The sequence below is a fragment of the Hipposideros armiger genome, unplaced genomic scaffold (genome assembly GCF_001890085.2).
Source record: "Hipposideros armiger isolate ML-2016 unplaced genomic scaffold, ASM189008v1 scaffold_147, whole genome shotgun sequence".
NCBI classification, from domain to species: Eukaryota; Metazoa; Chordata; class Mammalia; order Chiroptera; family Hipposideridae; genus Hipposideros; species Hipposideros armiger.
In genome coordinates this window covers 2,182,272-2,208,624 of record NW_017731497.1, presented here as the reverse complement: position 1 = coordinate 2,208,624, position 26,353 = coordinate 2,182,272, and the positions used below count along the sequence as shown (strand labels likewise).

General features: G+C 41.2%; 1 protein-coding gene across 1 annotated transcript in view; it reads right to left on the bottom strand.

The window, feature by feature from the left end:
• The window catches only part of TLN2 (talin 2), a 282,919-nt gene that overhangs the window by 193,194 nt on the left and 63,372 nt on the right, over positions 1–26,353 (bottom strand). The window contains exons 3-6 of the mRNA XM_019650777.1: positions 5,670–5,841; positions 3,867–3,964; positions 2,504–2,633; positions 1,162–1,314 (exon numbers count right to left, since the gene is read on the bottom strand). Of these exons, the coding sequence (XP_019506322.1) occupies positions 1,162–1,314; positions 2,504–2,633; positions 3,867–3,964; positions 5,670–5,805 (517 nt within the window). The 5' untranslated portion in view covers positions 5,806–5,841. The remainder of the gene's footprint in view (positions 1–1,161; positions 1,315–2,503; positions 2,634–3,866; positions 3,965–5,669; positions 5,842–26,353) is intronic.

Below are 26,353 nucleotides of genomic sequence, written 5' to 3'. Positions count from 1 at the left end.
GAAAGAAGTACGCAACTGGAAATCAAATGAGGCAGGAAAAAAAAGAGAATGGAGAAAGGGTCAGAGGAAATGAAAGTCTCACTGAAGATCAATAAACGTAATGACCATGATGACATCTTCCCAATGCAACAGCAAGAACAATAAAAGAAAGAGGCTGGGGAGGTCTAAGTGAACTGTGCCTGCAGTAAGGTTCTCCGAGGCATGGGGTGTCTGACAGCCAGGTGCACACGGCACAGGCTTTGGGGACAGATGGGGTGTACCTAATTCCTTTTCCAAATATTAACTGTACGGCCGTGGAAAATTGCTTTCCTATGATAGAATTATATTACCATTTTGTAACCCCTAAGGAAATAATGGATCTAGACCGTGGTCATCAATGGCTATTAACATCACAAAACAGGAAACAACCAAATACAACTTCCTGATGGAAGTACAGCAGGTCCTTGAATAACGTCATTTCATCATAACTTGATGAGATGCTGTTGGAACTGAAATCTTGTTTATATCAATTGGCCTATGGCAAAATTGGTTTAATTATATGTCATTTTGCTTAAAGTTGCACAGCCAATCAATGACATTAAATGAGAACTTACTGTACACAACACCACATATGAAGGAGTCTTTATTTAAAAAAAAATACATATACACATTAATCTGGTCAAGCCTCCCGATCTTAGGAATTAAAAGAAGAACATGTTAGATGACAGCACAGGTACGAAACCAACAATAAAATCCAGACTATAGAAAACTCTACACAAGTAATAATCTAGTTTCTTCCCCCTAAAAATGTGAAGGGAAAAATATAAAAGATGGCAGAAAGTCCTCGAGTTTAAAAAAGGTAAGTAACATATCATTCAATACTATTTGGACCCCAGTTCAAGCAAAGTGTTAAAAAAAATTTTTTTAGAAGACAGTGGAGAAAATGTAAACATGATGTGTATATTTAATATTAAGAAATTACTTTTTTAGACGTGAAGTGGCATTCTAGTCACTTTTCCTTAAGAGTCTTAATCTTTTAGTGGCACAGACCAAAATATTTAGATATGAAAAAAAAACCCAAAAAACAAAATAAACCCTGCCCTGGGTCATACAGATGATGGGAATGGCGTGAGGCATGGCAAAACCACATGCCTGTATCAGGCTTCCTTCTCAGACACTTACAGTCATCATCCGTGTGAAGCTTAGCCTTCAACTTCTCCATTTTCCTCTCATCTCGTAACAGCGTCCTGTCTTTTTTTAGCGTACCCGTCCCTTCCTCTTTCTTTTCTTCAATTGTTTCTTGGATTAAAGAGTATTCTTCATAGTTTGTTATTCCTAAAAATATAAATTGGGTTATATTATCAATGATTACACATTGCTATCTCCCCTTTCAGCATGGGTCCCGTAATACTCCAAGGTGTCCTTGGCAGAGGACAGAAAGAGGCCTTACCCAGGTGAGGGTTGGGGGCTACCCATGGAGCACACATCAAATAACTCTGGCTAAAAAGCAGTAGTTTTAGCTAGTTAGGTTACACTGAAAATGTCATGTTCTGTTCCCCTAATTTTCAAGAAACAATTACAAAGTAGAGATCATGCAGAACAAGGCAGGATAATGTCAAATGAGAAGTGGCTAAAGGAACTGGGCTTCCTTTGCATGAAGAGTAAATTAAGGGCCGGCCAAGTGGCTCAGTTGGTTAAGACCGTGAGCTCTGAGCAACAGGGTCACCAGTTCGATTCCCACATGGGCCAGTGAGCTGCGCCTGAGCTGAGCTGCTGCTGAGCTGCCAACAGATGACAGGATGGCTCAGCTGGTGAGAGCACATGCTCCCAACAACAAGGTTTCCGGTTCAACTCCTACATAGGATGGTGGGCTATGATCACCTGTAACTAAGATTGAACACGGCACCTTGAGCTGAGCGGCCGCGAGCTGCTGTCAGGTGGCCGGATGGGACTGGACTTGGAGCTGAGCTAGCTGCGCCCTCCACAACTAAGACTGAAGGACAACAACTTGGCTGTTCCCCTTCCCCAATTCCCCAATAAAATCTTTTAAAAAAAAGAGTAAACTAAGACAAATCAGGCTACTTTCTTTAAATATCTGAAGGGCTTCATGTAGAAACAAACTTCTTCTCTGAGGAGACTAACAGAAGCTATGAGAAGAAAAGCTATGTAGCAGTCAATCATCTATAGACTGTCCCCTTGAGTCTTCAATGGGTGGAAGACCCTGCAATGGGTGGAAGACTGAATTATATGATTTCAGAAACAGTACATTCAATTTGAAAACTCCTCAGCTTTTGAAAGGGAAATAAAAGCTCTCAATTTTGACTTAATAAGAAGTTCAAGTGTTTACAGTACCAGTCAGTGTGTTTGCAAATTGGGAGAATGATCACACTCTCTTGGGCCTGGCAGAAATCAGTGTGCTAGGACACATGTGAGATTGCCCAGACACCAAATGAGGGTGAAAAGATGGAAGAGGCATGTAATTAAAACAAAACAAAACCCGGAACCTAGGCATGTGCATACTCACCTATCCTGCTGCAAATAGTAACCAGGAGCTCCCCAACCGTCTTGGAGTCATCCACCATCACTGTTTTCACAGATCCATCCAGCATCCGGATTTTCTGAGGTCTCTGTTTCTTTTTATATTCCAAAATATCCTAGAGCAAAACCACACGAACATTCGTACTCTGTGGGCAACTAGACAGTGCACATGGACACCTTTCTTTAAAACACGTAATTTCCCTTGCTCCCTCTGATTTCCCCCTTCAAAGTGTTCGTGAGGTTTTTGCCACTCACACAGACACTTCAGGGCGAAACAATTGCTGTCATCAAGATTTCCTAAAAATCTGAGAGTGAAATTGCACCCAAAGAACACTATTTATAGCTCACAATTACTGAAAACTAACCTCTGCAAAGTGAAAGTAGCATATGTCCTCCTGACAGGCTGGAAATGATCTGCTCTAATGAGAACTTGCAGAGGAAAATTCCTACTTGCCTTCTAAAAAGACAGTGCTGTGCTTCGCCAATTACCTCTTACACAGTTGCAGGCAATTGTTAATATCTATGTCATGAAGGACATAAATAATAGCCCCATCATTCCTCCCCATTGGGGTGTATCACAGCAAAACTGGTTTTCCTGGTCATGGCAAGACCTATCAGGGGTAATAAGTCCAGGAGTTACTTTTAAATAGAAACTTCTTTTTTTACTATACATCTTAAAAATAGAATTATGGAGGGAAAAATTAATTGGCACAGCATACTTGGCTCTTGCTTTATGAAATACTGACCAAATCTAATATGAGCTTCCCATATACCAAAACCCAGTATCTCGGAGGTTAAGCTAAACAGAACACTTAACACCTTTTACTCATTCTCTCTCTCCAGTTCCATGACGCAACCAGTTTTTGTTGTTGTTGTTACTATTATGGATAGTTATTAAGCTGACATCTAATATGAACTTCCTTTTACAAAAACAAAATGCAGGTGAATAGTCAGTCTCTGACTACCTTTAGGATTCTATTTTTCTTTTCCCTCTATTCTATTGTTACTTTCTATCACCAATCACCAGAACACTTCCTACATACAGGAAAATGCTGTATCTTATTTCATAACTACCAAGTCCAACACTGGCATGTAGAAACAGCTTTAAATACTAACCCCAAGCTGCTTTAATTACTCTGTGGAGTTTCAAGAATTTTGCTGCTGGTATTTTCTATCACTACCTGGACAGCCCTTACAAAGTACATTATATCAACACTACTAATAAGATGCCCTTGAATCAAAATAAATTGTTGGGTCTCTCCTTTTCTTTGAAGCATAATTGTGTTGGCTTCTATGGGAGGCTCAGAGACAAAGTGATGAAAAAACAAAAAATGAGATCAGCAGCATACCCCATTTCGCAACATGTAGTAATCCAGTGTTCTGCCTGCTTCCAGCCAAATTCCTTTCCTGGGGTCTTCATCGGAGAGAAACAGCCCATAGTCAGAAGCTGGAAGATAAACAGAAAGAAAAATAGAAAACAAAGTGATGATGAAGCCATCACTGACTTCCAGACCCTGAGTCTGCTGACTGGGCAAGAATGTGAGTCTTCTTCACTAGAGAAATGTTTCGTTTTGACACCACCAGGATGAAAGCAGATGCGGAAGAATAAGAGCTAAGCTGTAAAAGCAACACCCTAAGACAAGGTTCATGTTTCTTAAAACCAGCGGGCAGTAGTTGTATTAAAATCTAGGAAAACATCAAGAGCAAAGCAGTCCAAATTTCTTTCTAACTGAATTTGGCTCTGTTCTTCATCACTTGCTATATAAAAACCAGGCCAAGAACCCATGAAGAATCCTAAGACAGACACGGATAAACTAATAAAGTGACCACCGAAGCTCAAGGCCACTAAGGCACACACAGAGGGGCCAACTGGAGCCTTTTCAGTTGGAATGATCCCCCCATCATCCCAACACAGCATTACAGAAGATAAATAAAAGTGCCCTGAGAGATGAGGCCTCTGTCCCCCATGCCACCAAATGATGGAAAAAGTTGGAAAACTAAACTCCATGTTCTCCATAGAAATCCCTTTATCCGATCCAGGAAGTACAAGAGTGGTGACAGGAGGAAAGCAGTATCATTTCCTGTGTAAGGATTTCTCTCGTCTTTAATGGGATTCAAGGTAACCTCAGAAACCCAGGTGAGGGTCAGAGCTCCTGTTGTTTCTTAGAAAAAAAACTTCAAGATCTTTAAAGGCTTGTACTTTTCAAGCTATAAAGCAATCCAACCCAAAGAGGAGAAAAACAGGAATAACAACACCAGAAATGACTGAACAACCATGTTGGAGTTCAGATTGGGAAAGTAAGCAAATTTTATTTCTGAGTGATCTAGAAATAACAGTGTTTTGGAATACTATAAATAATGCTTTAGACCAAAAGATCAGCAGTTTGATAAGACACAGATATTTTGAAGAAGACCCACTCTACCTATAATGATCATTAATGTTATGTTTGATTTTTATGCTTCCAATTTTTAATGTAAGTTTTATACCAGTTTCATACAAAGGTTTATCAGTTTAGGAGTAGACCCAATTTCTCAAGTGTCAGGAAAATAATCACTAAATAAAGGAAGGAAACGTAGAGAGAAGACAAAGGGAAATGAAAAAATTGTATGATTGGCTTTTGTTTAAATTCAGATTAATGGAGGTCAGTGGTTTAACCAAATATTAAACAAAACATATATCACAAATGCCTTTTTATAAAAAAAAGGTTTGAGATAAAATTTATAAAGTCCCTTCAAAGTACTTGACATATAAGTTTTGCCCTGGGTCCTGATGCAGTTCAGGTCTTCTTCAGGCTCCTGGCGATGGAAAGTTTTCATGCATGCGAAACAGGGCTCAGGATATATTAATACAAAACCAGTAACTGTTATAGCAGCTTCATTTGAGATGATGTATCAAAGAGTGACTTGTAAACTGCAAAGCACTATCTGATATACGAGAGGGTCATGCCGATGAGTTCAATCACTCAATGACAGATGTAGTCGCTGTCGTCACAAGAAGGTACACACAGGAAGCGGATAGTGTCCAGGCTAAGAAGACATTTCAGTTTACATATACACATTAGTGGGCATGTGTACCATTCAGAGCCTCCATGTTTTTTGCTTCTAAGAACATACAAACACATTTCAGAAGCCAGCGAATAACCAATGGCTACCTTGTCCAGTTTGTGCCTCAGGTACCCGTTCCCGAATGACTCGACACGCATCATACACGGCCGTAGATGGTTCGAACTGCATGGTCTTCACCACGTTGCAGTGGCGGACACATATCTTTAAGGACAGGGCCACCATCTTCCTAGATGATTTGAAGGCTCTCCTGTAGAATATCTGGAAAACACAAAGAGCCAAACGGTGATAATCATGATAGTTATTTGTCTTGAGGAAAAAATACTAGGCTCTGAATCAGCTTTAAAAATCAAAAGAGACTAGAACAATTAAAGAGAATGCTTTGCATAAAAATACAAATTAAAAACTCAATTTTTGAAATTTCTCAAATAAGACAGCAGCATACAGTTTCAGGGCTAACATTACTATAGTGTGTAAGTAGAATCCCTTGGAAGGAGGGAACACAGAAGTCACCTAGCCACCTTCTCTAAGGCTGCTCCCTACTTGGGGTTTCCTAAAGGGGGTCCATGCAGACTGGGATTTCCAGATGAGAGGCAGAGAGCCTTGGGTGCCCACAGCTGCCTCCTGAAACGCCTCTCTCAGTATCCTCAGTGCCTGGGCCCCCTCCCCACCAGCTCCTGGGGCAGAGGAAGAGCCACCATGCCCTCACAGGTGTTCCTCATGGCAAAGAGTCCACTCCACCACGTGCCAGAAGACCTGAATTCTCGGCCCAGCTCCATCACTAGGAGACTGTAAATCCGAGCAAGGCACTTTGGTCACTCTGCCTCAATTTCCCCACAAATAAAGTAGCTACAGTGATAAGAGCCCTGCATAATTCATGGAAGAACTGAATCCTGAGGGGACAGCAATGCCAGGCCAATGCACGACCATCACTAATGAGGCCAGAGAGGCGGATTTTCAACAGCCAGCGCACCAGACGGCTGCACACTGTTCAGGGGTCTCAAAGTGAAGAAAATGCCAATGCAATTGTTATTTCATCCAAATTACTGGCATATTTTTTGCTTCTCATCCAGGTCAATGGCTTTAGAAAATAGACGAGTTTAGGCTAGGTTTGAATTAATTCATAAATGACTTTTTCAAATTTAAACCCAACAATTTCATGCATTTACTTTAAGTTGGTGGCTTCTAGCTTATTTCAACTACCTGATCTAGTCTATGGTCAGAACCCTACTCCCCCTACTCCCAGCCCAAGACAACCTCCATCAATGCATGCCTTGGGCACAAGAGGGAGAGGCATCTTCCCTGCACCTGAGGATCCACACGGATTTACCTGGCTAACTGTCATCCTGGCAAACAAACTAAGGCTTAATAGTTCGTAGCTATTAAAATGCTAGAGCGGCATGCATAACATAAATCCATGTGAATTTCAAGCTCATCCTCCTTTCTTGTCTTTTATTAGAAAATGTACAGGTGGTAAAGCTGTGGCTTCAGCTCCCTTGATGCCTCTTTCCCACTTGAGGCTGCAAATGCTAAGCAGCAGTGAGGTGACCAACAGGCAGAGGATAGCAGGCTGTCAGGGGCCCAGACTGGGAGTGGGTGCCTCTAGGGCCTCATTTCTTAGCATGCTTGATTGATTGCTGGCTTCCTAACACAGGTGACTGAATCACTGGGATACAGAAGACATTTTAAAACACATGCTCTGCTGTCCGTGGGCAGGGTGTGCACAAACTCTCATGAAGAAACCACTCAGGCCAACCAACTTTCAAGTCCTTCTGACGTCTACTTACATTCTGAATGAATTTTGTGAAAATATTTGTGACTTGAGAAATATTAAGATATACTTCTCAACAAATAATAGCAGTGTTACTGGGAATCTGCCCGAAACTGAATTAACTTACTACATACAGCCTGGGCAGTGGCTGGATGGCTGACGTGGCCGAGTTCAAGACACCTCATGATTTTCCACTTACAATATCAAGGACTTTTAAAGCCCTGTATAAAATGTTCTACCCAACTCTCTTTTTGTAGGCATATTTAACCAACCCACTCCCCAATTAGGGGAAATAAAATTTAAACTCTAAAGACAGACAAATTTGCTATAATGTAGATCACTCCATGGGATAGCTTGTCATGGCGCTTGTGACAATTGTGGAGTTTCCTGAAACACTGAGATCCATGAGCATGGTGGGTGGTAACAGTCAGTGGGGATGGCCGTGGACTTGATGTTGTCGTGGACACCATTTACAGGATGCACCACAGAGGATGATTAATCTCTTCCATTCCCCAGGAATGTGAAGTAGTGTAAGTGTCCCTGCATGAGGGCTGGCCTTCCTAGGCTAATAACTGGGTTCTCTGGAGAGCAAATGAATGGTCCCTGTAGCCAAGCAGAGAAAGATATTCAATCAAAGGGAAAGACAGCGTCATGACATGCAGCCACAGCAGGACAGTAAACACAAGAGCTCAGGATGGAGCAGAAGACACACAGGGGAGTAAGAAGCAAGGGGCGAAGGGAGAAGCAGGGAGCCTGCAGGACAGAGCCGGGGAAACCCAGGAGCGAAGCCCAGAGACGGGAAGCAGAAGGGAAAGAGAAGCACAGAACATGCAGCAGTGAAGGGGAACTCTATCCACAACAACTGGAAACATGAAGAAGCCACTGACGGAGGCGGGGAAGGCTGCTGGAGGCACAGGTTTGGGCTCACAAGTCTCTAATGGGCTTCTCTGGGGCATATTCAGTGTAGCAGGGGAACAGCGCCAAGTACAAAGCAGAAGTGACCGGATTAGTGGGCTACTATCATATTTTAAATTCTTGGGACTAGGAAGATCATCTGGGGCGTGAGCGAGCAGGTGAGCGAGCGAGCGAGGCTCAGAGACCCTGAGTCCTGGAATGATGTTCTGACACCAGGACAAGGAGAAGGACTGACAAGGAGGCTGCAGGTAGGCGAGGGAGGAGAACGGAGAAAAGGCGGAGCCAGGAGAAGGTGTATCTGGAAGGAGGGAGAGAGGAACTGTGAGAAGTGCTGACGCAGTCCAGGGAAGGTGAGGACTGGGGCGCAACTGAGTCTGGCAGCTTGGAGGAGGGTGGGAGCCGAAACACGAGGAGCTTGGCCGAGGGGCGAGGCCAGAGCAGCAGGCTCAGGGGAGACATGAGGAGAGGGCTGGCACAGCAGGCACAGGCCTGTCTCCTGAGGAGCCTGCTGGAAGGGGTGGAGGAACAGACGGTAGTTCTGATTTATGCTTTCAAGGCTCACATTCAGAAGTACGAAGTGTGTGGTTGCTGCCAACTCCATATCTACCCACTATCTATAGAGACACGGTTTCCTCTAATTATGGTTCTAGGGGCAGTCCTAGGACAGCTAAGTGTCCTTCCGGGAAGCAGGAGGCCTCGCCAAACTTGACCTCCACTCCGGGCCTGGCCCGGGCCCATGCAGCTGCCTGGGTCTGCGTGACAGGACAAGAGTGGGAAATCCTTGGTTCAAGGAATGAGCGCTGGATTGGGAGTCTGTGGTTCAGGTTCAGTCCCAGGCCTGCCGATGCCGTGGACCTCTGAGCCCCGTTACTTCTCTGCTTTCTGCTCTTCAGAGAGCAGGAAGCCACCGGATGCCCTGAAAGGAGCTTTCCAATGATTCCAAAGGGATCCCACTGTCTCCTCATCCTAACATCTCACCAGAATGGAAGCCGCTATTCTTAGTTCAGGGTAGATGCTCAATAGAACAAAGGACACCGGGAATTCATTATGAGGTTCGTGTTCTCAACTTGTGTATCATCTCCAAACAAATACTGCCAAAAAGCATCAATATCCTACATGGGAACACATTATATAAAACACTAAAAAAAAACTCAATGCCGTCACCGTGGAAGAGCACTGCACAGTGGTCAAATCCTGACAGGTTCCATTTCTTCTTCCTCTTAGCAATCTGTTTCATTATCACTTAGGGTTCCCAAGCATGAAGTCTGAATCAAGACCAGCAGTTCCTTTTATGGGAAGGTTAAAATGAAGATTATGTACGTAAAAATGCTTTGCAAACTCTAAAATTATGTAGGAAAACAGGTATTTTTATTATTATCATACAAGAGGATCACTGGAACCCACATAAGAAAATCTCATTGAGGTCTGAAATCCAAGTGCATAGTGATTTAATCATCATCCCACAGGGAACATGGCACTGAGCTGTGTCTAGCACCACTCATAACAAGAGATCCTTGCAAAATGAATACTTGCTGGAATTAAGTATCCTGACTTACGGCAAAAAGAAAGCAGGATTAAAGCACTGTGCAACCTAGAAATGTCAACTAAAGATAGTATGTTATTTTCAACACTTGTGCAAAGTCTCACTATTCACTAAAGCCCTGAGAAAATCATGCAGCTCAGACAACATGTGATAAGGCTTGATTCTCCCTCGCCACTGTGATAATTTCAGACAGCAGAGCACTGGGATAGCCTGCTCTGGCTCTCACTTCCACTTTTCTGTATTCTCACCCATTCTGCTAATTCCTGCCTCTCCAGGCTGGAAGCCTAAGAGTGCTGACCAGGTTCCTTTTTCTGGTTTGGCTGCAGAAAAGCTTAGAGCCAATGTGTGTACTGTTTCTTGCAGTGCTGTTATAGTCTAATCCACCTCTCTTCTTACGATCACATCCTTGTTATTTTTTTCTTTTATCCCAATTTGAATGTGTGCTATTTTGTTGGACCTTAAGTCCTTTTGCTTGTTTGTTTGTTTTTGCAAAAAAAGACAGGGCATAAATTCATAAAAGATGCATTCCTTTCCTTTTCATAATCTCTTCTCACTCTGACCATTTTTGCTCTAATTATATACAAGGTCAGACAATTAAGTCTGTGAACTTATCCTAGAAAAAGTGCTACATACCTCATCCCTGAATATCACTATGGTCACCTTCGAATTACTCCCCTTGGGAAGCTATGCACCGACGCCAGCGCCTGGTCCACCCTTCAAAGCAATTTTGGAACTCTTTTTCTGGAATGGCCATCAGAGCTGTAGTTGTATTACCCTTGATGTCCTGAATGTCATCAAAATGTCTTCCTTCCAATATTTCATTTATCTTCAGGTAAAGAAAGAAGTCACTCGGGGCCAGATCAGGTGAGTAGGGAGGGCGTCCCAATACAGTTATTTGTTTAATGGCTAAAAACTCCCTCACAGACAGTGCCATGTGAGCTGGTGCACTGTCATGATGCAAAAGCCATGAATTGTTGGCAAAAAGTTCAGGTCATCTAACTTTTCCATGCAGCATTCTCAGCACTTCCAAATAGTAAACTTTGCTAACTCTTTGTTCACTTGGTACAAATTCATAATGAATAATCCCTCTGATATCAAAAAAGGTTTGCAACATCATTGCAACAAGTTGGCAAACTTAATTGTCAGACTTTCATATGTGAAAGTCACCTGGATCAACATGGAAACCCTTCTGTGGCATCCACTGTGGAAGATGAGCCAATGGAACCAGTGTTGAAACCCAGACATTAACCTCTTAAAGTAAACACTTTTCAGACCCAGGGAGCTGTAAACAGCCTGGTATAACGGCAGAAGTGCCGGCTGCCCAGCCTCACCCAGTTCACCCTGGAACAAACAAGCCCAGCTCAGCCAAGACCTCCTTCTCTCTCAAAGAAATGACTACCATTGGTCAAGATAGAAAACCACCCCTTGGATCTCTGCCCTGATAAGTGAGGGCCATGAGGTGTTCCAACCCCACCCCACTTTACCAGTTGCCATACTGAGTTGGTTACTTAACTACAATCTGCCTCAGTCTCCTCCTCTATAAAATAGGAGACAATAATAGATCTACCTGTAAGGTAGCTAGAGAATTTAAAGAGTTACTACATGTCAAAGGCACATAGAAAGTGCCAGGTCAGGATTGGTTATTATCAATATGAGTCATGGGGGTTGGAGAAACACTGGAGGCAGCATACTGTATTCAGCTACCACCTGAGTTGCAAAATTCATCTTATGATTTATTTTGTATCGGTTAATACTAGACATTATAAGCATTAGGGAGCAAACATAGACAAGATTCCTGTCTAGATGGAGCTCACCTTCTAGTAACTTTATTTACTATACAGTTCCTGTGTTCATCCTTGTGCAAGTCATATTAAGTGCTTTTTCTAAACGCAGAACTATCTAAGGAAGAGGCTGAGTGTGTTTGTGAAGCAGGTAACTCCTAGCACCTAGGCTGTTCTCTCTGAGGTCAGCTGGATTCCCTCAGCCCCAAAGAAAAAAAATAACACCTGATGGAGCAGGGCTCCATCAGTAGGCCCCTGTGAGGGGCAGCCTGTGGGAGGTGCCATTAATTCTGCACACTCCCCTACAGAGCACAGGCATGCCACTCAGCTGGCAGGACCACAGAGCCAGGCCATCATGCCTCCGTGGGCGCCTAGATCTTCAAGGGAGTAAGAGCTGCTTCTATCTGTTCTCTCCCTCCAGCCACTGACTCCATTCTGACCCGTTCACTGGAAGACTGCTACACCCAATTACAATGTCAGCATAAAACGTGGGCCTATATAAAAGCTATCACTCATCTGTGTTTACATCTCCATCTCCTGTGAACAATTCTGTTCTCTCAAAGAAATGCCCTAGAAAGAGCTTTCCCTTTTCTCTATCCCTTACCTGCTCCTCTGCAAGGGAGGAAGGGGGCAGTAGCTCATCTGACAAGTGAAAACCTGTAATGACTGGTTCACAGCTACCAGAGGTGCTTCAAAAGCAAAAGCCAGGGTCTTGCTCCTGGTCTTGCTCTCCTGGGCTGTCTGTGCTCAGGTACCTGGGGGCTCACCTTGAATGTTCAGACTCCACATACTGAGTCCACCAGGCATACACAGGTGCCTGTGTCACTACCTAGGAATGTAAGTCAGGTCAACTGTTCACTGGGAGCCAGGTATCTTTAATTCAAAGAGGGACCAGGAGACAAGAGGGCCGAGTATCCCATTTTGATCTCACCTGTAGTCTAGCTTTATCAGGGAGCTACAGGCATTCCTTGATAATCTTGTCTCTCTACTGGGCCCCTCACATCTCTTCCCAACTAGTGAAAGCCCTGAGGGCAGAGCCTGAGTGGAAAGACTCCCCTAGTCTGCCACATCCACAGCTTGTGCGAGCTCCAGCTAATAAGCAGCTCAGGGAAAACAGTAAGCAAACACAGCTGACATGGTTTTCCACATGGCTAACAGTCCACTTAGAGCAAGACCAGAATGATCATGCTCCCCTTTGCAACCAGGGTGGGGAGACCAGAAAACCAGGGAGAACATTCCCGTTAGAATCTCTCTTGAGTTCTCCCTCAGGGAGGCCGAGACTATTATTTGACTCTGAATGCTTCAACTAGAAATAAGTCATTAAAAGGCTGGGTGGTAAAGGAGCATAAGAGAAATGACAAACCATCCACACATGTGTGAACTTAGCGGCAGGCCAGGCAAGTCAATAAAAATGCCAGCCAACCGGCTGGCACCCAGGGCTGCTTTGCTAACCCCATATGTGCCCCTTAACCCACAGGGCTACCACTGTGTACTCTTGCCTGTTCCCGATACACTCGTTATAAGAATCACAAGTCCACAACATGGTACCAAGGAATACATTTGCCATGAGAAGTCCATCTCCCCCTTTGAGAGCAAGGGCTGCGTTATCAGAGCCACCTTTGGATCTTGAGGCCCTAGCACAGTGGCCAGCCCACAGCTGATGCTTCAGAAATGTCTGTGGAGTTAATACATACTCCATGGAAAGATTTAAACAGATTTTAAAAAATTAGTCACTAGGAATTATTCACACTAACATCATCACTGAAAGATGACCAGAGGGCCAACACCCAGCAGACCCAACTATTCCTGTTCATCAACAGTCTGTTCCATGGGCCACAGAAGCTTAACTTCGTGGTTTACAAGATGAAGTCCTCCAGCTTGGCAAGTGAGAAACTCAACAAATAATCACAGCGACATCAGTCAGGAATACTTAGAAGCTCCCCAAGGGCAGGGACCACGTGTACTGCTCACCATAGTGCCTGCCTCAGAGAAGGGCTTAATATGTATTTATTTAATGCACGGATGGAGGGCAAATCGGCATTTTCTACCTCCACTAAAAGAACCAATAAGCATGCCTACAACATGGAAAATAGAATGATGGGAAAAGACTTTTGATATTGTTTTCTATTTTCAGATGAAGAAACTATAATCTTGAGATCAGGAGACCTTCTCAAGGTCACACTGCTAGAAAACCACAACCAGACCTTCACGCATTGCCACAACAAACAGAATCAGCTATGCATGTGCTAAGACTGGAGCCTGCCGACAAGCCTCCCAACTTCCCCTCCCATCCCCAGTAGGCTCCTTGCACTGGCACCTGAAATTCCATCATTAAATACAAGGCGTGATCACAAAATACGGCAAATATACAAATAAAACAAAATTTATTACAGTAAAAGACAATATTATTAATCCCCCTCACAATACCCATCCTTGCTTCGAACACACTTATTCCATTGTTCTTGCCTCTTCCTGAAGCAGTTCTGGAAGTTCTCTTTCGTGAGTGTCTTGTTGTGCTGTTGTAGGTGTCTCAATGTCCTGAATCATTTTGATTTTGGGGGAGAGCCACAAGTTGCACAGTGCCAGACCCGGTGAATAAGGTGGATGAGGACACACTATAATGTTTTTATTTGACAGAAACTACCGTACCAGAAGTGATGTGTGATATAGAGCCTTTCCATTGTGATCAAAACATATGGTGAAGGCTGCTGCTGAGTGCCATCCAACGGAAAGTCAGGGAACTTCAATACGGGAAGCGGCGCATCGAACCTTAGTAACAGTGTGTGACAAGTTTCGACTTGTTTGGTGTAGTCAGTTGGGGGGTGTGAGCTATCGTTGAGAGAGGGTGTGTTTTAAAGTGTGCCGTAAATCATCCTCCATCATGACAACACTCCGTGTCACACATCGCTTCTGGTATATAGCAATTTCTATCAAATAAAAACATTACGGTGTATCCTCATCCACCTTATTCAGTGAATATGGCACTGTGCGACTTCTGGCTCTTTCTCAAAGTCAAAATGATTCAGGACATCGAGGCAGCCATGACAACACAACCAAAGGCACTCAAAAAACAGGACTTCCCAAAGTGCTTCAGAAAGTGGCAAGAACGATGTGAATAAGTGTGTTCGAAGTGAGGGAGAGTACTTTAAGGGGGATTAATGGCATTGTGTCTTTTAATGTAAATTTTGTTTTATTTAAACATTCACCATATTGTTTGATCATACCTCATATACTATTGGTCATCAAGAATTGTTCCCAGTTAAACCTTACTGTAAAAGCAGATATTTGCATTTATCAACTATCACTGTCTTAGAACGTTGTGTTTCAGAATCTTTCAGGCACATTGAGAGCTGCCCTTTATTAAAGATGATGCCTAACTACCAGGAAATTCGGAGGGAGGGGTACTTTACTGCAGACCAATCCAGAACTCTGGCACTGCTGAGAAAGGGCAGTGAGCAGAGACGTGCAGGAAGAAAACCCAGAGAAAGGAAGGGGAGCAGACCCTATGTGTTCGTAGTGTTATAATTTTGCTTGGAGGTGTTTTTTTAAAATGTATGGGCCATCTGGTTCAAACTGCTCAGCCCAAGGGTCAGGGCCTCCTGTCCACCCATTTCCCATCTCCCACTCACACTGTAAGAACTCTCCATTTTAACAAAAATTGATGTATTTTCAATCCCTGCATAACTGCCTCTGTTTTAGCCTATGTCCTGCCTGTCTGAAATGCATCACCTGTTTTTTCTACCCTTTGAGCTCAACACCAACCTTTGCTTCCATAAACTAGTTGTTCCAACCACCTCACAGCCACCTCTGCTCTCCTACATCTGTAACTCTTGTCCAGCACCAGCCTTCCTGGATTAAAGTCCCCCAGAGGAGCAGACAGGAACGGCTACACCTAATTGGCACCATCGAGTTCCATGGTACTTGCATTGATGTCTTTTCCCTTGATGTGCTCAGTACGTTACAAAGTAAATTTTTTTTTTTTGCATCCCCATTTCACAGATAAAGACAGAGGATCTGGGAAGACAGGTGAATTCCTGGCCCGTGTATGGAATATATTGCTGTTTATTGTTAGACCCCTAAAAAGGCTGGCTTTCCAGCAACCTCACTGTTTACCTACAGTTTCTGGGACAGCTGAATAAGCACCCACACATCTCTGTCCTCTTGGAGTCTACCTTCCAGTCCCGCTATTTTCTTCCTCAAAGGAAGCTCCAAGTTAAACTCTGATTTTTAACCCTTTTATATCCTAATTCAAATGGTTTGAAACTGTTCACAAAAAGATATGATAAAAAATGAAAGGTCAGATCCAAGAAAAAAGGAAGAAAAATAAAAATGATGGTCAAGATCAGGAGATTTGTGAATTATTTACCATTCTTTTGGATAACTAGGAATAAACTCATCCCATTATTGGTTTCCTTCTGGCCCTTGGTGACAAGCCTATAAAATCCCAGAAAAACAGACTCTCTAGGCTACTGCTGAAGCTGATAAACACAAACTTTGTCACTAAGGCACACACCACCAGGATGGGTATAGGTAGACTAGCTTTTACTTGGGTAACAGAGAGCTTTGTTCTACAGTGATCTGGAAAAAAACTGTTCGATGTGTTTGAGATGGAACCTGGAAGAAAGTGTGAAAAGAACTGAATAACAAGGTCCTTTTCAGGTCATCTTCCTCATGCCTGGGCTTAAATTCAATGTTAAAATAGTGTACACCCAACTGGAGGGTATCAGCCAAAGCAGCGTGGATTTAAGACTGTGAAGTAACAACGCGAACCATCGTGCTTGGCTTCACTTCAGAGACTGAAGAAATCTCCCACTTCCAGCTCCATTCCCTTTCACTGACAGGGTCTTCATGGCTGACCTCTGAGCAGTGGGAAAAAGGCTGCCAACCCACAGCATCACACATCACTCAAAAAGGCAATAGTGCATGGTTTAGGCAACGATGGATTCTGAAGAAAGAGAGAATGTTAAAAACATAACTCTCGTCACTTACTTATGTTAATCCATCAGCCATACACCAGAGGGGCATTGGGTAGAGCCCGGGCCTAAGATTCCGAAGAACCGAAGCTTGACTCAAAGTTACATTTCTGGAGGTTCAAAGTCCATCGGCAAATTATCATAGTGCCAATCCAGCATGCATGCCATGAGATTAGATCTTCCAAAGGATCCACATTTTCTATGACCCCTCAGCTTCCCTGGTGGTCTAGTGGTTAGGATTCGGCGCTCTCTCTATGACCCCTCATTTCCAGATCACTCTCATTTTATGTCTCAAAATTGCAATATTTCAGTTAATCTAAATCTAGCCTGTGGAATCCCCAATCTCAGATGTAAAAGTCATCAAGTCCAGCTCTCTGCAGGATATGTACATCTTCGCAGTAACCTTCCCATTCTCCTGAATGTAGGAAGTAATAATACATATATTTTTTAAATCTCTAATAATAGCAACAGACATGTAAGTGATTATGTCCTGGCACTGATTCTAAGTCCTTTGTAAATGGATGAAATCATTGAGTCTTCAACATAACTCCATGAGTGCTAACGAGTGCAGACTTCAGGCAAGGCAGCCAGAACACAGGGGTGAGGTGGCTTGACAGAGGCCACGGTGCTGGGGGTTCTGCCTTCTATTAGATTCTGTTTATATTCTGTTCGACTCGGGAAAATAAATACAGTACTTGTGTGAGAAGAGCTGTAAAATGGGTGAAACATGTATTGTCAATAATGTTTTTATAATTAACAATTGGACTTTTGCATGTTGCATGATTCTACGTCATACACTAAACTAAGCACTTTACTTAATCATTCAGTTGAGAGAGATGCTATTTAGCCTGGACAATTGGGCTGAAGAGGTTATGTCTTCTAAGTAACAGGCACACACAGGAGGAAGGGGAGGTTTAAACCAGGTCTGTCAGAATCCAGACTTCCATGTCTGGCCCCACCCCACCCAAAGATAAGCTCTGCTGACATTTTGACATATCTCCTTCCAGGGCTCATGCATAATTTTATGCAGTTGAGATGACACGCTCTATATAATTCTGTATCCTGATTTTCCCTGCATTCTAATTATACAATAATCATTTCCCACAGTACTGCAAACTTATTAGAAATGTTTTTTAATAGATAATATTGGAGTGCAAGGCATCATAATTTACTTAGCTGAATCTTTGTTTCTGTGTATATCAGCTATTTGTAAGTTTTCACTAATATAAATAAGACTGCAATAGGATTTTTCAACTTAAACATGTTCGTTCTTCATTCAGATTTTCTTAAGACAGATTTCTTTTTTGAAAGAACTCATAAATATTTTTAAAGAGCAACCCAGAAGATACTAAGGCAACATGAAAAAATGAAATCTGAATGTATACGTTTCAGCAGTTTGATTTATGGGTTAGCTAAATGAATAAGCATTAACAACTGGGAAAGCCAATAATCAATCTAGATTTTATAGTTCAGTCTACCACAGAACAATCCTGCTAGCAAGGGCTCAGGCTGCAAGAGACTATTATCAAAGACCGAGTTGACAAAGGCAGGAACAGGGGGGGAAAAATCTGAAATGGGCAGTAAACCAGATTTTCAGAAAAGAGGCAGAGAGAAGATAGATGTTTAATGAATTTTAAAACATATTGCGAACAGTGAAAATGACAGACAGACAGAAGAAAGGCTTGGACTAGACTTTACTAAAGAAAATAGGTGAAGATGCACAATAAATATCAATGTTCTGTTTTCTATAAGCCCAAGTTTCTAGAGCTGCCTACTGGATTGAACCTGAATTACAAAAAAAGATATTAACTAAATTGAAGTGTTGTGGAATACCATTTTCCTATACTTAATAGAATAAAGCCAAATCAGAAGTCTTGCCAATTTCATCAGTGAGTTATGGGTAAGATTTACATTTCCAAATAACAAAACCATAACAAATTTGAGTCTGTCTACATAAATATTACTTCATCAGGAGCACAGGGAAGAAATAAATGTGTCCCCGTGGGAGATGACATGAAATGATGAACTCTTGACAGCAAAGCTGAGTACAGCATACTATTTTAAATCATTATTTTAAGATAGTTTCAACATGTATTTTCTGCCTCTACAACTTGGACTAGTTCTTGGAAAACAATTGCAAAACAAATATAAAACTTAAGATAAAATTGGAAAAACAACAGAGAAACGCAGAGACCAGTCAACAGAGAGGGGGCCAAAGGTTAAGGATCCCTACAGAAATGGCAGGATAAAGAATTTCCTGCCTTTGCAAGTGTGAGTTCCTCATTATACTACAATATCTTGTCATCTGTCAGTCTTGGCTTGTCCTCCAAAGTAACACCTAACAGTTTGTTACTGGTTGAATTGTGTCTCCCCACCCCCTAAAATTCATGGTAACGTCCTAATCTCTAGAACCTGAGAATGTGACCTTATTTGGAGATAGGTATTTACTTACAGAGATAATCAAGGTAAAATGGGGTGATTAAGGTGAGCCCTAATCCACAATGGCTGGTGTCCTTATAAAAAAGGGAAATTTGGACACAGAGACACATAGCAAGGGAGGAACAATGTGAAAAGATATGGGAAGACCACAGCCAGCTACAAGCCAAGGTGCAAGGCCTAGAACAACAGATCCTCCCCTCACAGCCCTCAGAGGGCTGAACCTTGATCTTGAACTTCCAGCCTCAAGAACTGCGAAATAATAAATTTTTGTTGGTGAAGCCACCCAGTTTGTAGTTCTTTGTTATAGCATCATTAGTAAATTCAGGTTTTAATTAGTACAATTTTCCTAAATGTAGGAAATAAGTACAATTTTGACATGAATTGACTAACAGTAGAGTCATCTCTTGTTATCCATGGGGGATTAGTTCCAGGAACCCCTGCAAATACCAAAATTCCCATATATAAAGTGGCATAGTATTTGCATATAACCTATGCACATCTTTCTGTATACTTTAAATCACCTCTATCTGATTTATAATCCCTAATACAATGTAAATGCTATGTAAAAGGCTGTTATACTATATTGTTTAGGGAATTATGAAGAGAAAGTCTGTACATGTTCAGTACTGACACAACCATTGTAGGCCTAACTACAATGTACACAATGTACAAAGTACATTGTACAAAGTACACAACACCAACAACTTAATTTTTTTTCAATTATTTTTGATTCATGATTGGTTGAAACTATGGACGCTGACCCCATAGACAGAGGACTGACTGCATAGTCAAATATATGTAGAAATCTGTGGGGAAATTATATACATGTTGTCTTTATGAACATGTAAATATAGGCATTGGTGCAGATATTGATGTAGGCATATATTGGGTTGTTGGAAAAGTCATGACGTATTTTGTCTGTTTTTCAAAGGCCATTTATTTATATAAAGAATAAAGATCAATCAATGATATATTGCCCGTTTTGTTTGATAAGCTTTTGCCATCTTTCAGTGCACTTCATATTCCTCGTTCATAAAAGAACCTGTCTTTATTTGCGAAAAACTGAACAAGGTGCTGATTTACAGCCTTATCTGAATTGAATGTTATACCACGCAAGGAGTTTTGAAGAGAGTGAAACAAGTGGAAGTCTGACGGCGCAAGGTCAGGCGAGTATGGTGGGTGTGGCAACACATCCCATCCAAGCTCCAATAATTTTTGACAGGTGATCAAACTTGTGTGTGGTCTTGCAATGTCGCAATGGAACACAACTCCTTTACAATTAAGCTCTGGACGTTTCTGAATAACGGATTCGTTCAAACTGTCCAATTGCCAACAGTACACATTCGAATTGATTGTTTGGTTCCTTGGTAGGAGCTTGAAAAACATAACACCTTTAAAAATCACACCACACTGAGAGCATAACCTTCCTCTGATGAATGTCTGCTTTCGATGTCGTTTGAGGCGAATGATCACATTGGGACCAAGACCGTTTGCACACCACATTGTTGTAAACAATCCACTTATCATCACCAGTTATCAGTTGCTTCAAAAAAGGGTGATTTTCCTCACGTTTAATGAGCATATTGCAGATGTTTATATGCACTGTCAAATGGACTTCCTTGAGTTCATGCGGAACCCAAATATCGAGCTTGCTTACGTATCCCAGCTTCTTCAGGTGGTCATGAACGCTTGAATGATGGATGTTCAACGTTTCTGCAATCTCTCATGTCGTGTAACGTCAGTTTGACTTTGTCAATGCCTTTATTTTGTCGTCATCAACTTCAGTGGGCCTCCCTGACCCAGGAGCGTCGCTGAGATAAAAATCACCAGCATGCAATTTCGTGAACCATCGTTGGCACTGACGTTCTTGTAGAGCATTGTCACCGTAAACTTTATGCAACTTTTTACAAGCTTGATGCGCGTTCTTCCCTTTATGGAAGTAAAACAGTAAAATATGGCAAAAATGCACAGTTTGGTCTTCCATGTTCAACTTGTAAAGTCTCCAAAATTCAACAAAATCGCTCAATTTATTTTTTAGAATGAAGCTAGAACTGTCAGCTGTCAAATGACATAGCAATAACATAGATGCGAATGACTCTGGTACTTCCAAACATGAACTAGTGCCATCTGTTGCAAACATGCATCATGACTTTTCTGACAACCCAATAGATATAGACATAGATATATAGCTATATTCTTTCCAAGGTCACAAAGCTAGCAAGTGATGGGTAATGGAACTCTAACCTGGGTATATCTACCTCCAGAGTCCATAGCCTTGCTACAATACCACCCAACAAAACTAGATTGCAATGTGAAAAATGCTTGTCATAGGATGGTACGATTGAAGACACATGTATGCAGAATTTAGGGTTCTTACAGGCAAATATGGAAGGGACTATGTAAGTGTTTTATTGGAGTGGTGTGTGTGTGTGTGTGTGTGTGTGTGTGTGTGTTATATTACCTCACTATAAAACTCTCAAACTTTGAAGGACCACAGATGGATTAGTTGTGCTACAGAAGGCATTCTAACTTAAATAAGAATTCACTAAGAGAGCCCTCTTAAGAATTCACATGTTGAGTCCCATTGTTTGTCATCAAGTTCTCAGGCGATTGCTGCCTTTAACTCTTGGTCCCACCGAAGATGATCATAAGGGCACCAGGCATAAGAATGCTCAGTCTGCTCCATTATTTCAGTGGGCCTCAACTCTGTCAGGGTTGGTTCCAATTTTAAAATTCTTGGCTACATTTTCAAAAAGATTATATTTACTACTCAAAATACATATATTTGTAATAGTCAACTTTCCAGTTTCTAGTCATCAAAAACCTCTCCCTGATCAGGATGTATAACCACTTTCTCCACACAGGGTTATAACTCAAGCCAAACAAAAGAGCACAGCTTTCCCTGCCTGCCCACCCACCTTCAGGATTTCTCAAATGGAGAAAGCATGCTTAAGGACCCTCCACGCAAGAAAGCGCTGCTTTGATTTACATTCCTTGAACTGTATTTCATATACCCATGACAATATTGTGACTACTAATTTGTGCTTTCTGATCCCTTTACCTTCTCCCCCACCCACACCTCCTGTCTAGCAACCATCAGTTTTTCCCCCCTATATCTCTGAGTCTATTTGTTTTGTTTGTTCGTTTATTCTGTTAAGATACCACATATAAGTGAGATCAATGGTATTTGTCTTTCTCCGTCTGACTTATTTCACTTAGCAAAATATTCTCTAGGCCCATCCATGTCGTTGCAAATGGTAAGATTTCATTCTTCATTATGGCCGAGTAATACCCCACTGCATAAATGTACCACAGTACATTTTTATCCAATTGTCTATCGATGGGCATTTCGGTTGTTTCCATGTGTTGGCTATTGTGAATAGTGCTGCAATAAACATAGGGATGCATATATTTTTTCAAATTAGTGTTTTGGATTTCTTTAGATCAGCGGTTCTCAACCTTCCTAATGCTGCGACCCCTTAATACAGTTCCTCATGTGGTGGTGACCCCCAACCATAAAATTATTTTCGTTGTTACTCTATAACTGTAATTTTGCTACTGTTATGAATTGTAATGTAAATATATTTTTGTTTTCCAATGGTCTTAGGCGATCCCTGTGAAAGGGCCATTCGACCCCCAAAGGGGACGCAACCCACAGGTAGAGAACCACTGTATAGATATCCAGGAATGGAATTGCTGGGTCATAAGGTAGTTCCATTTTCAATTTTTTGAGGTACTTCCATACTGATTTCCATATTGACTGCACCAATCTACAATCCCACCAATAGTGCACAAGGGTTCCCTTTTCTCCACATCCTCATCAACAGTAGTTGTTTGTTGATTTATTGATGATAGCCATTCTAACTGGTATGAGGTGATATCTCACTGTGGTTTTTATTTGCATTTCTCTAATGATTAGTGAGGTTGAGCATTTTTTCATATGCCTGTTGGCCATCTGTATATCCTCTTTAGAGAAATGTCTCTTCATGTCCTCTGCCCATTTTTTAATTGGGTTGTTTGTATTTTTGGTGTTGAGTTGTGTAAAGTTTTTTTATAAATTTTGGATATTAACCCCTTATTAGATGTATCATTGGCAAATATCTTCTCCCATTCAGTAGGCTTCCTTTTTGTTTTATTGATGGTTTCCTTTGCTGTAAAAAAATTCTTTAGTTTGATGGAATCCCACATGTGTATTTTTTTCTTTTGCTTCCCTTGCCTGTGGGGATATATCAATAAAAATACTACTAGGGTAACTTCTGCAAATTTATTTCCTATGTTTTCTTCCAGTAGTTTTATGGTTTCAGGTCTTATATTTAAGTCTTTAATCCATTTTGAATTTATTTTTTATATGGTGATAAAAAGGTGGTCCAGCTTCATTTTTTTGCATGTGTCGGTCTAGCTTTTCCAGCACCATTTATTAATCGATAATGCTGTAAAGATTATGTAGGATGCCAGATGGGCACTGGACTTATTAGGGAGACTACTTCATAGACTGTAGATGCCTGACCACTGCACTATATGTTGAATAATATTGAATGTCAATTATAATTATATATATATATATATATTATAAATAGAATCACGGGATGTGGAGTACAGCATAGGAAATATAGTCCATTGTAACAGCTATATACAATGGGTAGTAGATTGGGGGGGTTATTATTTTGTGAGGGGTGTAAATGTCTAACTATTACACTGTTTTGTACACCTGAAACTAATAAAAAAGAAAAGAAAGCACGGCTTTGCTTTTAAGCTCCCTGCCCAGGCCTGCACCCTCCCCAAGAAAGGCAGGTGGGCACCTCTTGGGGCTGAGCTCTGAGCAGCTCCCAAGGTTTTTATCCATTACTGTGGTTGTCAAACCAGGAGCACAGGAGCAGCGACCCAGGCAGACAGGGCTGAAGCCAAGACTGAGAGAAAGGAAGAGAGACCAGGTACAGAGAGGGATGGGAAGCTAGGTGGGAGGGAAGCTGCAAGCCAAACTCATCTATTTGCCTTTTGGGGGACATTCAATTACATACCCATGTTCCCCTGTTACCATCCTGAGTGAGAAAGGGCTGGCTAAATTTCAATGCCCCAGAAAAAAAGAAAAAGATTATTATATAATGGAAAATGCTTTTCTTTTGATCTTTCTTCTTTTCCATTTACCTTTGAAAAACATGTATAAAATTTACCGATGGAAAAAAAAAAAGTCTCTTCATTCTCTTTGCCTCCCAGTGGTGAATCTCTCCATGATGAGCCAGTTTAAATGTCAGAAGAAAAATGCATCTTCTCAGAAAAACATAAATATTTATAGATAGCATTACTCCATCACTGCTGAAATCTTAAACAGAGCTGTTTCTCCATTCTCTTCTTTATTGATTGTTATGTGGTACATAATAAACAGAAAACAACAACAACAAAAAAATGGTAATGGTAAAATTCAAATCACCAGGTCATGCATCAGATAAATGCAAACCAAAAAAAAAAAAAATCATTAAATCTCTTTGTGATATATCCCCAGGGAGCGGTAACAGAAACAAGAAATCAATGTCAAAAGAAACCCAGCCTCACACCATTAGAGTGTGGCTGCTCAAGTACCTTCATTTGTGATGAGAGTCTCCAAGTCTACGGAATTCCTCCTCTGAGATACATGCTCCTAGAACTAAGTTCCACTGACTAGCCTGACTCTGTGGCCAGTGGCAAACAGTTGAAATGTACTGGGATGATCATATAACAAGGTCCAGGGGGAATAAGGGTATGTGTCAAATCCTCACTCAGCTCTAAAAATGTTTGGTTGGCCCTCCTCAAATTTCTTGCCCTCCATTAAACTCAGATCTTAAGATTCAGTCTTAAACTCAGGTCTGTTTTCTGGATCCCTCTTCTGGCACCTAAAGTCTGGCTCTGCCTGCATGGCCTGTCCTCTTACCAAGTGATCAAGCCAACCTGGGAATAAGCAAAAACAAGATTACTCGGTGCCATATTCGTGCAGCTCTTCCAATCGATATGAAAGAGGTCCAATTGTATTATCAACTAGCTCTACTGGCTTAATTTTTTTCAATATCAATTAATATAATCATTACAATAGGCTAAAACAGAAAAATCACACAATCATATCAACAGATGCAAAAAAAGCATCGTGTTGAAAAAAATCCAGTACCCATTCATGATAGAAATTGTCAGTAACCTAGGAATAGAGGAGAACTTTCTCAGCTTGATAAAGGCTATCTACAAAAAGCCCATAGCTAACATTATACTGAATGGTGAGAAACTTGAAGCTGTCCCACTAAGATCTGGTAAAAGGTAAGGATATCCCTTCTCACCACTCCTTTACAACACTGCACTGATGTCCTCACTAATGCAATAAGACAAGAGACAGAAATAAATGGTATACATACTGGGAAGGAAGAAATAAAACTGGAAGTGACGTGACACTCTATGTAGAAAGAATTGGAGAAAAAACAAAAAAAACCAAACCAAAAAAAACCCCTCCTAGAACTAATAAGTGATATTACTTGGTTGTAGGATTCAAGTTTAATATACAAAAGTCAATTGCTTAACTATATAGCAACAATGAACAAATGGAATTTGAAATTAAAAACACAACACCATTTACATTAGCACCCCCCAAAATGAAATACTTAGGTATAATCTAACAAAACATATGCAAGATCTATATAAGAAAAACTACAAAACTTGGATACAGGAAATCAAAGAAGAAATCAATAAATGGAGAGATATTCCATGTTCAAGGATAGGAAAACTCAATATTGTCAAGATGTCAGTTCTTCCCAACTTGATCTATGGATGCAATGCAATTCCAATAAAAATCCTAGCAAGTTATTTTATGGGTATCTAACAAAGTGATTCTAAAATTTATATGGAGTAACAAAAGACCCAGAATAGCCAATACAATATTGAAGAAGAACAAAGGTAGAGGACTGATGTTATCTGACTTAAAGCCGTACTATAGTACTCCCATGTTCATCGCACCACAATAGCCAAGGCATGGAAACAAACTAAGTGTCCGTCGATGGATAAATGGATAAAGAAAATGTGACGTGTGTGTGAGCGCGCGTTCTGTCATTTGCAACAACATGGATGAACCTGGAGGACATTAAGTGAAGTGAAATAAGCTGGACAAAGAAAGACAAATACCACATGGTATCACTTATATGTGGAATCTAAAAAGAAAAAAGTAAAAATACAAACAGTAGCAAAGTGGATGGCTATAGTTGATAACACTGTATTATATAATTGAAATTGTAACTTAAACATTCATATATATATATATATATATATATATATATATATATATATGGTGATGGGTGTGTTAATAACTGGATAACGGGCTCCTTTAACAGTATATACATAT